At 34.2% G+C, this 15,373-nt stretch overlaps 2 protein-coding genes across 2 annotated transcripts; both read right to left on the bottom strand.

Annotated features, from left to right (window-relative positions):
- Positions 1-11,288: 11,288 nt before the first annotated feature.
- LOC143546945 (TMV resistance protein N-like) lies at positions 11,289-12,663 on the bottom strand. The gene is made up of 2 exons (XM_077038487.1): positions 12,439-12,663; positions 11,289-12,347 (listed from the first exon to the last, which is right to left on the bottom strand). The coding sequence occupies exons 1-2, from the start codon at positions 12,661-12,663 to the stop codon at positions 11,289-11,291; spliced, it is 1,284 nt and encodes a 427-aa protein (XP_076894602.1).
- On the bottom strand, positions 11,347-15,089 carry LOC143546947 (disease resistance protein RUN1-like). Its single transcript, XM_077038488.1, has 2 exons — positions 14,375-15,089; positions 11,347-13,906 (listed from the first exon to the last, which is right to left on the bottom strand). Exons 1-2 carry the CDS (start codon positions 14,376-14,378, stop codon positions 12,783-12,785), a joined length of 1,128 nt encoding a protein of 375 aa, XP_076894603.1. The 5' UTR covers positions 14,379-15,089; the 3' UTR covers positions 11,347-12,782.
- Between the last annotated feature and the right edge of the window lie 284 nt (positions 15,090-15,373).

The raw sequence follows: 15,373 nt of genomic DNA, 5'->3' as shown, positions 1-15,373 counted from the left end.
TGGAGGGAGCAAAGTGTCATTTAAATTGTGGGAAGGGCTTTGCTGTATTTTATGGAGGGACTGGAAGGCGCGTTTGTTTAAAGTTGGAGGTCTAATGTGTCAAGAGGAATAAATATCTGGTTATTGTTGCTGATTATCAAGATAGTTCAGGTGTATTTGTTTACTTTAAATTTCTTGTAATTCTGGTTTGTTTTAGAAACATTCCAGGGTTATATTGGTAGTTATATCAATGTATTATGTATTCATGTTTATTTACAAAACACTAAGTATCAATTTCTACACAAACTAAGATGATATGCCACTACTTTCATCAAAAAGGCCCCTGAAGTTTACAACTAACATTTAAACAAGTAGTTTAAACCATGATTTGAACTAGGCATCACATTTAACACATATGTAAAACCGTTTAAAGTTTTCGGTTTTCCATGGTCCATAACCAAAACTGATTTATGCCCAGATCAGTAACCAGATACTAACTGAACTGTTGAGATGTTGGTCCAGGCTCAGGGTTTTTGAGTCAGTTATTCGGTCTCGTTCTGATAAACCCGACTGCAGTTGGTAGCAAGTCAATCACAAAAGAAGTGACTACTTTAAAGAAAATATTTGGTCATCTTAATTCTCTCAATTTATTATGCATTGGTTCACAATTTATATTTGGTCATCTTAATTCTCTCAATTTATTGTGCATTGGTTCACAATTTATTATGGTGTTGTTTTCTTAAAAACAATTTATTGAAAATAGACATTGTTTTAAATTTTTTATTGTATATATGGGTTGTAATAAATGGGTTAGAGAGTCTAAATAGCTCATAAGAGCCCCATGAAAATCTTTATATTTATACTCAAAACATCACCCTATACAGGATGAGTTGGGAATTCCCTAGGCAATGTGTAGTGGAGGGACTACAAAATGGGGCGACTTACGCCATGTGACGCGGTGAGTTTTTATTTTCGGAGTGTAATGATGTTATGGGATTGATTTCTTTTGAGAACCGCTTTGAGTTTTAAGAACTCGAAATAACTCAACGTAACAAAAAAATTTTTGAATGTTTTTTAAATGTGTAACTAACATTTAAACTTGTGTCAGATTTATTCTCAGTCACATATTTCACACTCATTTAATTAAATGTATGGTCCATATTGAATTCTTAAAGTTCTTACAACTCATCAAGGTTCTCAAAATAACCCTCCACATGATGTTATACCCCATATTATCATATATATATATATATATATACATGCTGGGAAGGGATATTTTGAGAAGACAGAATACATAAATTATCTTTTATGTTTATACCAAATTTCACTCGTTATCATTTATCTTTAAAATTGATTTGTTTCATCCTTTATGTTTAAAAATCCAACACCGTTTGACACTAACCCAGTTACTATTTTTCGTTAAGTCAGATCATGTGCCTAGCACATGAGGGAAATTTGGTCATTTTACTTATTAATTTAAAAACATTTTAATAATTAGAAAAAGATAATTACTCTCTCTCTCTCGTAAGCTATATCTCTCTGTTTCTTTCTTGTGCATCCAACCACCACCACTAACCCAAAACCACAATTCTTAATTTCACAAGCAGATCTAACAAATTTCTTACGAAAAATCAAACCTAGATACATAGATTAGTGAGAACTGAGAACTATCCACCGCCGAACACCTTATGAACCGGTTTCTCCCTCATCAAATAGGTGAAAAACCTTTGACTTCATCGCGAATATCTTGCAATCGTTGTCCGAATCGGAAGACTAAGGAAGAATCGTGCTTTAGGTCGTGTACTTTGTCCGATATCTTCTCCATCAACGTCTCCGGTGGAGATATTTTCTCTCTAAATTGAAATATGTAAACTCTAATTTGTTGATTTTGAGAGCTGAAACGGGAGTGGTTCGATCTGGGCTTAATCTGATTAAAGAAACCCAAATCCGGTACATTATTGGAAAAGCCCTATGATTTCGTTAGTTTCCACTCGTTTTCCGGCGAGACCCAAATACAGTACACTAGCAGTGGTCAGCCTATTCTACCCATGAGTAATTGTAGCCGGCGATGGTGTTGTGGTGGTGGCATGGTCATAGCCGGCGGTGGCGATGGTGGTAAAATAGTGGCGGGATTTAATGGTAAACTCCGGCGGGGAGGGATCGTGGCGGTGGTGCTTTGCGGTGAGAGGGTGGATGAAGAGTTGGTGTGTTTATTGACTTTTTTTATTAATTAAAATACCTTTAATTAGATAAGTAAATTGACTTAACTTCCCTGATCTGACTTAACTACAAAATTTAATTGGGTTAGTGTTAAAGCACAAACGGTGTTAGATTTTTAAACATAAAGGATGAAACAAATCAATTTTAAAGATAAAGGATAACAAGTGAAATTTGATACAAACATAAAGGACAATTTCTGTAATTCTGTCTTTTGAGAAACTTTATAAGTCGTAAGAACTTTAAGAAATCAATATGGACTACACATTTAATTTAATGAGTATAGAATTTGTGGTTGAGAATAAATCTGATTAAAAAATTAATTAGGAGAGAGACTAAGTATTTTTGATGATTACACAAGTTTAAATGTTAGTTACACATGTGTAATAAGTCGATTTGGTGTGTAAAAATACTGTAATTCTTTTACGTTACTTACACTTACGTATTACATATGTGTAAAAATATTTAAAAAAAAATTGTTACGTTGAGTTTTTTCAAGTTCTTAAAACTCAAAGTGGTTCTTAAAAGAAATCGAACATATATATATATATATATATATATATATATCACATACGCACAAACTATTTTGATAATAATAAACAAACATGGCGGGCGACAAAAACTAGTTGAGCACCCCCTTATCGCTTGTCGCCCCGAGGGGCGGTGTTCGCGCCCCTTGTCACCCATGTCGCCCCACTACGTATAGCCTAAGTAGTTTAAATCATGACTTGAATTAGGCATTACATTTAACATATGTGAAGGGTTAAAGATCTTGGCCTGATTTTGGCCCACTTTAGGTTTCTTGGGGCCAAGTTAAAAACCCTAATCTATTCTTTATATATATATATATATACGGTAATTGTAATCTTGTACATTAATAATGAAAGAGTCTAGTTGTAACCCTTGATGTAGATCCCTGGATGTTGGGACCGAACCATGTAAATTTTTTTTTGTGATGTCACCTTGACAGAATCCATCTTTAAAGCTAGTGATATATAAAACAAAATAGGTTATTAATACTAAGAGAATATGCCAACAATACGTATGCGATGCCACCTTGAAAATACAGCAAAAGCAATCCAAAAATTGCGACCAGTGTAGGAGTTTCGTAATATACACTAAGCAATGTATTAGAAGTAGGCATTGTACAACTTCAACTCGATATTGTTTATTTTTTCTGTTCTTTATAACAAGTCATTTATAGCCAAAGATGACAGTGAAGGGACCTCATAAGTGCAGTACAATTGGTTCAGTTAGAGTTAACAAATAACAAACCTTTAAGAAAACGACTAGCTGATGCAAATACAAAGTCGGGCCATTTTTGGGAGAACGGGCTGTGTAATTTAAGTTGTCCAACTTAGTGGTGCACAAACCGGTTAGTTGAAACTGGTTATTTTCAAAACCGGTTAGTACGTGGTCAACAGTCAAATAACTTGTTACGGTTAATCGGATCAGGTTCTAACCAGTTTTGAGACAAGAAACCCTTATCCGCAATGGAAAAGGTTGGCCATAGTCATAGCGGTGACCGAACTCACGGACCAAAAATTTTCGGGTTAGAGATTCGGTTTGGGTCGACGATTTGGATCGGGTCGGGTCATACAATATGAAATCTAAATATTTAATTTTTCTTCATTCATTCAAAGTTGAAATGATTAGTCTTACAATAATAAAAAACAAAAACTTGATATTTGTTTAACCAACACACCTAAAATATTCATGATAATGCGAATAGAAGAGTGATTACCTACCATTTGTTCATCATCCTTTTTTTTTTGAAAAAAGACTGAATAATATCTTGCATTCGCATGATTTACCTAATTAAAAAGATCCTATAGTTAAACCAAAAATTTCACCATACAATACCAATTATAAGCTTAATTGATCGATTTCCTTAAATCCACAATTCCATAATTATGATTCATAATCTTATAACCCTTGAACAATAATCAATATTGATGTAATACAATGTTTAACAACTCAACAATTTGGAATAATAAACTAAAAATTAACATTTATCTTGTTCATTAGTGATTATGATGTGTGGTTACTCGGCGTTGTAACGTGTGTGGTATTCAGTGGCGGACCCATGATTTTTTGACAACGGGGTCCCGTTATTTTCGGCGTTCAAATTTTTGGGTCGGTCGTTGTTTGGGTCGGGTCGGGTCGGGTCGAGTCGAGTGGAGAAACATAATAGAAAACAATATCATTATAATAAAACACACACAATACGATGTCATTCGAAACGATAAAAGAAAACATTACAATCATGATATGAACAAGTTACATGCTTCCATCTGCAAAATCAAAGCTTTGCCATTACAAAATAGAAAGTAAATAAATACAGGCTCCAAATATTTCTTTTGCTACTAATTTAACATGACTAAACCCATTTTAGATATTTACCGCGTTTCTCACAAAATTCCTCATACTCGTAAATAGCTAGACCATCTAAGTTATGCTTAATTAACTTATTATGTTACAACTCTATTCAACAAGAGTCTAGTGGTCAAAGCCAGTTTCGACCTGAACAAAATTAAAATTTTGAAAAAAGAATCGTTTTGACCCGAGCCAAATTGAACACTCTTAAATGAACCGTTTTTGCACGATCTAAACCGTGCTACTCTCCTCAAACCCTAACTCCATAGCATGGCTCTTCTCTAAATCTATAATATATATATATGTGTGTGTATATATATATATATAACAATACCCCATCTTCAAACCCTTTCCCATTCTTTTCAATGATTCTTGCATAACTAACCTTAAAATTAAGTTTTTGACACAACAAAGTCGTAATCTAACAATAATATACAACATACAGTTACTAATCTAAGTAAATAATTGCATAAAACCAATCAATTGGATATCTTTATTTTATGGAGTAAGTGTTTAAAATTACCTGAAAGTTGTGGCAAAATCAGAAAGCAATGAAGACAGAGGAGCGCCAAAGGGATGGATGGTGGCTGAGAAGGGCGGCGGCGGCAGGTGGTGGGTTGGTGGCGGTCTTGCGGAGGCTTGAGCAGTGTTGAGGAGTTGAGGTTGAGCAACAACGTTCAAATCTGTTCTGGTTGATGTTATAAACTTAAAAAACCCTAATTATTATATTGACTATTTGACTAAAAAAGAAAATAGCAAAATCATAGAAAAACGGATTGTGGATGAGACTTGAACCTGGGACATTCCACACCCAAAACAAGGATCTTTCCCAGCAGAGCAGATCTGTAACATTGTTATGGGGTCCAAGTGATAATTTATATTCTATATCGCTTCTAAATAAATTTTAAAAAACATTGGTGTCCCGGGACCCCGACGGCTACTATGTAGGTCCGCCCCTGGTGGTATTCTAAGGTTGGTCTGTGTTTGGTGGGTGGTGGTCTCCAAGACGGTGGCCGACCGTAGGGGCGGCGTGCTTAGTGGTCGATGGTCTCCGGTGCTTTGAGGTCTGGATCAAATGAATGTTAGATGGTTTCCAAACCCTATTCCATTGGCAATATTTTTTTTTAAAACAAGTTTATTATTATAGTTACAAATAACCCCCTTCAAATTTGAGTTTTATAAAACAAAGCTTTTAGTATTTGAGAGTATTTTTTTATAGAAATATGATGTTTTATAAAAAGAAAAATCAAACGCCGGGATATTATAAAGAAAAAAATTTCAGTGGTGACCACTAGCGTTTTGAAAAAATACACTATGGGTGACCCACACTCAATACCTATAAAAATTTTCGGACAAAAAACGCAAAATTTAACTTATTAACCGGAAAACGGCAGTGGCTGTCACCGAACCTTCGCCCTTACCTATCTGGTATAACGATTTCGGGTATAACTGAACCGGTTTACAAGTAAATAACCCAAAAAAAACTAGTTTTAGGAATAATAAAAAAAATAAATAATCGGATTGAGTTGGTTTCAGAGATCAATATTATAACCAGGTTTACGACGGTTAAAAATGGGTATAAACTAGTTAGTGGTGGACCGGTTACTAACCTTATAGGATTTCTGGTTAGAGTGATTATAATGATCACATATAATAAGGTATATTAATAATTTTATCTGATATAATGAAAATTATTATAATAGTCACGTATAAATAAAACATATGTTACATATTTATTCTTATAGTGTTTGATCTAATATAATGCAAATGATTATAATGGTGACGTGTAAATAAATAAATAAATAAATGAGAAGAGAAGCTTATTTCTTTTGGTCAATATGCACAAACCTTGAGTTTTTTTTATCAAGCATTTTTGGTTGACACAATCTAATTAAGAGTACCAAGGCAAGATATGGGAGGTGTCCAAGGATTTGAACTAATTTGAAAGTCTAGAGGAGCTAAATTTTATTATCTTAATTTTAGTATGATTTATAGTTTTTTTAATTGAAAAAACATAACATGTTATGTGATAACGAGTGTGTGCATCCTGCATGGAGGACGCCTCTCTAGTTATAAAATATACGTCTAACGTGTTTTCTCTTAATTTATAAATGTATACAATGTTTTTAAACGGAAATATATAAAATATTATAAATTATTATTTGTTAATTAATTTGTGCCACAAACACAGTTTATATGCTACATTTATTATCCGGTGATTTTATTGCGAGTTACTTTAGGGCATTGAGAATTCATAGCAATAACCACGACACATAATTAAAAGGAAAAGTTCCCAATAATGTTTATAGCATTAATTAATTAATTAAAAGAGGCAAATACACAATAATCACAGATTATTGACATGAGAAGAGACTGTGAGATAGTTGCGGTTTGATGGTTGTGGAGAGATAACTATCTTCTTTGCCGAACGTGGATACTCACAAAGGCAATTGTAAAACCCTATGCATGTCCCGACACCACTCCATGGAAATTTTCTAAGGCATTTAAGATCACATGAAGTATGCTCACATGCAGGGACTACAATAACCGCTTTACATGTCTTAGCTGCGGTAATGCCTGCAAACGAGACTGCATTTTCTCATTCGTTAATCATTAAACTCAAATATTTAGGCAACTTTTACACATTTTACATATAAAGTCAATTAATAATATTTATTTCAGAATATAGAAATACCTATGAGCAAGAAAAATAGAATAAGCATGCTGGAGATAGAGCTTGTCATGTTGAGTTACCCTTATGATGTTCTTGTACGTGATGTTAATACATAGTGTATCGATCTGCCATGGTTATATATAGGAGTAGTAATTAAATATCATTAAATATAATGGTTACCTTATACGGCATCATTCTCATATACCTAAAATGTTTTAAAAGTAATCTCGCACCTAAACTTAAAATGTTCATGAAAGTTAGTTGTATAGAAAACATTAATCACTATTGCGTTTATGGCTAGTGAAATTATGAAAATTGCATTTATTGTGTTATCTGCTACTATGTTTGTTGAATTCCGTAAAAAGAAAAAATATTATGGTTACGTAATTCCATATAATTCTCAAATATACACCTAGAACGTTTTAAAAATAACATCACACCGAAACTTTAAGTGGGTTAGAAAGTTAGAGCATTTTCATCATGTCCTCTAAATTATTTTGAGTGGGTCCTCTATATTATAGTTAAAGAGTAGTTGTAAGTGAATATGATTGGAGGAGATAGAGAATCTTTTGCTAACGAGTAAATTTGGAGAAACAATAGGATGTTGTAAATATTGTAAAACATTTAGTGTATTCTTTACTGTGTTTGTAAATTCATAGGATGTTGCTTCAACTTTCTTTTCAGTTTTTTTTTTTTTCTTTTTAATTTGATGAGACTTGGTTGGAACCGCTGTTGGTTCCCGTTCCATCCATTTACATGATTTAGTCTACATTCGTGAAGCCTTAAGGTGACACCTCGCCGCTTAGATGATCGACCTTCTTCTTGCTACCGCCGACACACCGCCAATTCTGTGGCCGGCGTTTTTCTCTCAAACGTTGGTTCGGTTGGACCGGTTTAGAGGTAAACGATTAAACGGTTCGGCTAATTATACAATCTTCAGATATAGGTTAAGATTTAAATATTTATTATATATCTCGACATAGTATTGTGTCGGGTTAGTATCCGGATTATCAGGCCATGCCCATTTATTGTTTGGATGTTAAATGTCAACCAGTTTTTTGTTTCTTTGGGGTTCGGTGACGGGGTAATGATATAATAAACCATTTGATGTTTGGGTTAAATAATTTGGACATCCACCCTCTATGATTTAAATATTTATGGAATACTTCATACTTTTTTTTGAGTTATCGGGTTCGTCTGGGTTAAACGAGTTTCCATTTCCTTTGACTAAATTGGGCCGCAAGGTATTATTTTTGATCTTATCCCTATTCTATCTGGCCTACAAAGTCACCGGGTCGAGCCCATTAGTTATAATTTTGACAGTTCGAGCCAAGCCCATCAGCGTACGGTTCACTTCGACTATTTAACCAATATTATGCTCAATACAAACGATAAGTTTTCTTTAAAAAATATTCTGGCCCTATTTTTGGGATTGTTACACAGCAATGTTCTATCCAAATTTGTTGGTCTTTTGATGGTGATTACACTGCTGTTCCATATGTAGGGCAAGAAATTTAGCAACTTGTCATTGATTTCTGATCGGTCATAAACGATCCCAACACTACTCATTTTGGTGGCCCGTGTCTCAAATCTATTGATGAGAGTTCAAACAACTTCTCCTTGGATATGATTGAATGTGTTGAATTCACCTTTTAACATTGCCTTTTTACTATTTCTCATTCTCAAGTTCCCTACAAACTTATCAACCAGTGAAAAGCACACACTCAAGGTATCATAAGCCTTTTGATCATCAAGTATCATCTTCTAGTTATCATCATCATAGGTTGCGACAGGTTTATCAACTGGTCCATCAGCAATTACAGTAGTGGGTTGGTGAGGACCATTTTCAATTGATCTAAGAAGAGAAAGTTCATTAATTCTTAGATAGTTCTTGAAATCCACTTGAATTCATCAAAACATTGCGATCAACATCTCACGATCAGTCATCATCTTGCAAATCAAACTTCAAATTAAACAGTCTTGCAACAGCTTCCGTTAAAAGTATAAACGGATCGAATCGAGTTGGATTGGATCAAATTGAGTTTGAAAAGGATCGAATCGAGTTTTCAAATGAACTAAATCGAATTAAAGTCCGATTGGGTTTGTTTGAGAATTCGATTCAACTAAATTCAAATTTCGATTTGATTCGATTGGTTTTGAGTTTCGATTCGAATTCTCATAAGTACAATCTTCACTTTTTGCACGGATCTTCAAGCCAATACACTTTGTACCACTTTAGGAAACTCGATTGAACACGCTGAGAACCCGAAATACACTATATCAACTTCAAACACAAATTTCTAGCCAAAACAAATACACTTCTCAAGCCCGAGCACTTTTAGGAACACTTGAGCACTTTGTACCACTATAGTAAATGTCTTACGTGGATTTTGTCAGGATTATTCATTTAATTTTAGTTGTTTCTTGAGAATTTTGTTAAAAGGTAACTTTAGTGTAAACCCGTAGCAAAACCAAACTAGTCCGGTAGTGCAAAAAATTAAACCAAACCAGTCAGGAACCAACACTAACAGGTTTCATTTAGCGTATATCCTCTAGCTGAACGGTTTTATTGATGGTTCCTATTCCCTTCTCACTTGGACATAGATCCACACCACACAGTTGTCATGTTTGACATGCTTGACATGTTTACTGAGTCTAATCTGTTTTATTTACAATGTTATTATTTACGAATATTAAATCCATTTAAAGAAAATATCAAAAAAAATAATAATAAACTCTATTATGTTTTATAAGATTGTTAGTCCGGACAACAAATATTGAAAATACTGATTTGAAGATGTAAATTCGCAGACATGCATTTTGTCGAGCAGGTAGTGTGCGCTAATTATATACGATTTGAATATGTAGAGTTAGATTCAATTCAGCCTCATAGTCACCTGTAAATATGTTTTTGACAGAATTGGTTATAAAGAAGTTTTCTGAAACAATTTTTTCAAACATCAAGCCAAACACACGAAAACCAAACAGGCGAAAAATCAAAGTTGTATTATAGAAGTTAAACGTTGTAGCGCAACATTCATTAAATATTCCGTCCAAACATAAAAACAAAATACGAAGTTGCAAAATCCACACAGGAGTTTTAACAAACATGTGGTGTGCATGTATGCTCACATCACAAAATACAAAAAGACTCTTTAGCATCTCATATCTCTTTTCACAAGACAAATTGAAGCTGAAAGCAAACAAATAAAATAAATAAATAAATAAATAACCAATAACCAATAACCAATATTCAATTATACAAAAGCCTCTCAGAAATAAACTCACGGAGAGTTTAGCTCTAGCACCATCGACGAGTATTATTGCAGCTAATAGTATAGAGCTCCGTCAATGAGTATCAATGAGTATACGTGTTTTATGCGTGTTGGCCCTCAAAGATGGCCTGCAAACCATAAATTTACAAGTTTTATACGTGTTTCAAAACACTACTTAGCAAACATAGCATAAGTATTTATTGAGATTAATACCGATTTAGAAAGAAAAAAATAACACACACATCATGGAATGACAGGTTTCGGTCTACTTCATTTTCTTTTAATTGTGCTTTACTAATGTTCTCAGGTTTACCCGAATAAATGACCTGATGATAAACCCGAGCCTGGGTGGAAATCCCAGTAGCAGTTCGCTTGGTATCCGGGAACTAATATGTTCCAATCACCATATAAAATGAAAGAGCATAACAAGGTCACAATTATCAAAAATTCTGATTTAAAGATGAAAAATTCTCACACAAAAAATTCTCACACAAGCATTTCGTCGAGCAGTGGTGTGCATGAATTAAAAAATACGTGAATATGTATAATTTGATTCAGATGACCCTCATAATCACGAGTGTAAACAAACAACATCGTTAAAATGAAGCATTCATGATTAATTGTGAATTGATTGTAAGTATAAATTCGTATATGATTTATAAAGAAGTGATTATTCTGTTTTGATGTACCTGATTAAGACAAATACTCATGTTGTGGCTGACTATCTTATTTACAGCTCTACGTAGTAGTACTTGGTATCCCGTGGTTCATTTTAAGATTTCATCAGCCAAAATGGATGTAAAACCATAGGATTCAAGTTGCTTCGTGGACCCATAAATACGCAGACCCTTCAACTGATAAATGCTCCGCGGAAGACGATTAATGTCTGTATCTTCTATCCTTAACTCTTTCAAACATTCTAAACTCCCAAGTTCCTCTGGCAATTTCTTAATATTTGGACAATTGTAGGGCTCTAAACGTTTTAAGCATTTCATCTTACATAAGTTGTTCGGAATATCTCGTAAGGATTTGCAATCCCATATGATTAAGTCCTCTAAACGCTCTAATTCGCATATATTCTCAGGTAACTGCTTAAGAGCAAAACAATAACCAAGTTTAAGTGATTTTAGATTTTTCAACATATAAATGCTATCCGGAAGATGCTGAAACCGTTGACCACTCAAAAATGGCTTCTCTAGACTTTCTAACTGTCCCATATCCCAAGGAATACCTCCTCCAAGTTCCAGATTTCTTAAATGTTGTAAACCACAAATAGTTGCTAAAATGTACTCAATGTTTTCGCAAACACATGGACCAAAAGATATAAGTTTCTCAAGATTTCCACTCCATGAGGATCTAGGTTCGTCATATTTACATCTAAACCAAAACCTTGGCAAGTTATTTTTAGGATGCAGTGGGCATACATCAACGCAACCTACATCTATTTCAAATATTGTAGCTACAGTTTCAAGACTGGCTGATTCATGCTCTTTGTCAACCCGAAAATATGCAACATTTAAGCAATGTTTTAACTGAATGTCCACAAGGTTTTTTAGACATCCCACCGTAGCGTGAATTTTTTGAAGACAAAAACATCCTACAAGATATAGTTCCTCAAGATGTGGAGTTAGCCCAAGGTTAAGGTTTCTCACCTTTGAATGACTTAGGTGGAGGACTTTAAGATTCGGACATTTAACGGGCATGTGGAGTTCAGAAAACTCTACGCATCCTTCAAGATTTAACTCCTCGAGATGCGGAGTCTCGCTAAGGTCAAAGGTTCTCAAATTTGAATAACTAAGGTCAAGGAACTTAAGCTTATTAAGAACCTTCATAAAACAATGGATGAATATCAGCGTAATGACAAAAAATTATAACATCAAATGTGTTATGCACAACAACAATTAACCATTATTTTACCTTTCCTTTTCCCCCTTCCCAAACTTTGGATATGTTGCTTCCCCGCATTTCAAAGTTAACAAGGTTATTTGCTTGAAACGTTTCAGGTAAAGACTGGAAAGGGTATTCAAGCCAGCGTAGAGATCGTAAAACATCTGGTAAGTATTGGCTGCCTTCAGCATCTTTTGTATATCCGACATTCACGTAAAGAGATCTAAGTTCCTTCATCTTTCTAAGACCTTTCATAATAACTGTTGGATGTAGATTCAAATTCTCCAGTTTTATACATTTTGTTTTTTTCAGTACCCTGTAAATATAAGCCGATATGAACTTTATATCATAACTAATAATATTGTTCTAGTTTTTCACCTTTCATATAAACTGAAACTGACCGATTCATTAACCAATATATCTTCAATTTCCTCTTTAATCCATAATCGACTATGTCTGCTAGGCTTGTTAGGGTACAAACGACGAACAATATTCCAGCCCATTTCTTCTATACGGTCATGGAAGCTCAAACGGTCGTCATCAGAAATAGTTATCAAAGATTTCTGCTCAAGAACACTTAAACCAATTTCAGCATAATATCCACAACTGTCAAGTATTCTGATCGCATCGTCTTTCTCTGAACCTTTCAGCATGCATACAACATCTAGAAAAATTTCTTTCTGGTCATTCTCTAGACCATTATAGCTTAGTTCTAATCTTTTCAAAGTTTGATCTTTCGGGATTGTTTTTAGTCTTTCTATGGCATCTTCCCATACACGATCACTTCTACCACAAAGATGTGACCCCAGAACTTTGATTGTTAAGGGAAGACCATCAGCATAATGTACAACTTTACTTGATAGCTCTTCATACCCTTGATTTGGAATCTCTTTCTTAAATGCATACCTGCTGAAGAGGCAAAGTGCTTCCTCATATGATAACAGATTGATGTCATGAATAATGCTCACTCCATGTGCTACAAGCACTTGTTGATCTCTTGTTGTGACGATGATTCTACTACCTGGCTTCAGCCAAGTAAGCTCACCACCTAAGGCCTCAATTTGCTCTGTGTCATCCACATCATCTAGAACAACAAGAGCCTTTCTACAGGGCATCATCCTTTTCATCATATTTTTCCCATCATAAATACTTGTAACATTAACACTCTGATCATTTAGCACATCTTTAAGAACCTGTTTTTGAAGTTCCTTCAAACCAAAGCTGTTTGAAACTGCTCTAACGTTCTCAACAAAGCTGTTACCTTCAAACCAATTGGATATATGATCATAAACAGATCTTGCCAAAGTAGTCTTCCCACCACCTCCTATCCCCTTGATCCCTATAATACGAACATCATCAGAATCAATTTCTAAAGACGAAACTATATTCTGTACGCTGGTACCCATGCCTACTAACTTCTTATCAATGCTCGAATTGATGAAATGTGGCTTTCGTGAAATTTCTTTTAACAATTTTCTGGATGAATTTTGCTTCATGCCTGTATTTTCAAGAATATTCAATCAGATTACTCAAAATCCCATGTGAACAATAAATATCAAAACTATAACATACAATCAAACATGAATCAGTAGCATAGTGATTATTAGAAGAAATAAACATTGTTAGGTTTATTATTATTGTTGTAATTTAAATGTAACAAAATGTATTATTATCTAGCTTAGGATAAGGATGAATGGGGATCAGCACGACCGTTTCCAAACGGTTATCTGTTTTCCATTAAAACCATCACAATGGTTGTAGAATGGTCGTAACCCGTTCATCATAGTGTATATAAAGATTAATCCATCAGTTTGTATGTCATTCAATTACTTTCTGTATATTATTCTTTGTCAATATTTTCACTTGAATTGTTGAATGTTGGTCATGAGTGATATAATCATGTTCCAGGTCAATCTTTCAGCAAACAAGACGGAAACATAATTAAAGAATAATAACATGGAGTTACCCATCAACAGTGGTCTTCAACTCCCACCCAGCCAGATCAACTGCTTTTTTCAAAGCATCAATCCATCTCCAAGCAGCTTCTTTCTCCATATGTTTGGCAAAGGCTTCTCCAACTGCTCCAGTTTGGTTGCGGACTTCGGTGGGTTCCACATCATAAAAGACTGGGTAAGCAGTCTGCTCTTTCGTCTCCTGGCACTTCATAATATGTAGAAGCTCTTCTAAGCACCAAGATGAAGATGCGTAGTTCTTTGAAAACACAATGATGTAAAATCTCGAGTCTTTTATGGATTTGATGAGTTGCTCACTGATCCTTTCCCCCTTTTCAATTCTTTCATCATCTTTGTAAGTTATAATGCCTCGCTTTTGAAGAGCATGATAGAGATGATCAACAAAATTCTTACGGGTGTCTTCGCCCTGAAACTCAAAAAGACATCATATTTGAAGCTCTTTCGAACAAATGATGCCGAAGTAGATGCCATTTGTTTGAAGGATCGAATGAAATGAAAACTTGATTTCGGGAAATTAATAGCTGTTTAGGTGTAGATCCAGTATAAAGAATCAGATAGAATTGTTTAATTAGTTGCCTATAAATATGGAACAGTGCTAAAACCAAGAGGGATTTAAATACATATCATAATAGACTTCCAAGACATAGATCCATTATAATTGGGATTATTTTTTCAGTGGGCTTAAAAATAGAACAATGCTAAAACCAAGAACTTGAATTTAAATACAGACCTTAAAGCAATACATGAGAGAGAGAGAGTCAAAATAGCGAGCAGAGGACAATGCGGGACATGTTTTTTTTTAATGCTCCACTTGTTTTATTTACTATTTGTATATTGTTTTCTTAACACCATGATTAGTTTATATATACATATATTATAAATTGTAAATAATATCCATTTCCTTGTTCAGTTAAAATAAAATATACAAATACAACATGAATAGTGAATATCCAATAAAAATTATCTAAAATGAAATTTCAAATTCTTCCATC

The sequence above is a fragment of the Bidens hawaiensis genome, unplaced genomic scaffold (genome assembly GCF_021521415.1).
Source record: "Bidens hawaiensis isolate Kalapana, Puna unplaced genomic scaffold, B.hawaiensis_p1.1 tig00014522_1, whole genome shotgun sequence".
NCBI classification, from domain to species: Eukaryota; Viridiplantae; Streptophyta; class Magnoliopsida; order Asterales; family Asteraceae; genus Bidens; species Bidens hawaiensis.
This window is presented reverse-complemented; position numbering and strand designations above follow the sequence as displayed.

What these genes read in the sequence shown, in the direction of transcription:
- LOC143546945 (XM_077038487.1), bottom strand. Translation starts at nt 12,663, where the DNA reads ATGAAAGGTCTTAGAAAGATGAAGGAACTTAGATCTCTTTACGTGAAT. An exon ending in GGGAAGGGGGAAAAGGAAAG is followed by an intron (nt 12,348 to 12,438) that starts GTAAAATAATGG and finishes TGTTTTATGAAG; the next exon opens with GTTCTTAATAAGCTTAAGTT.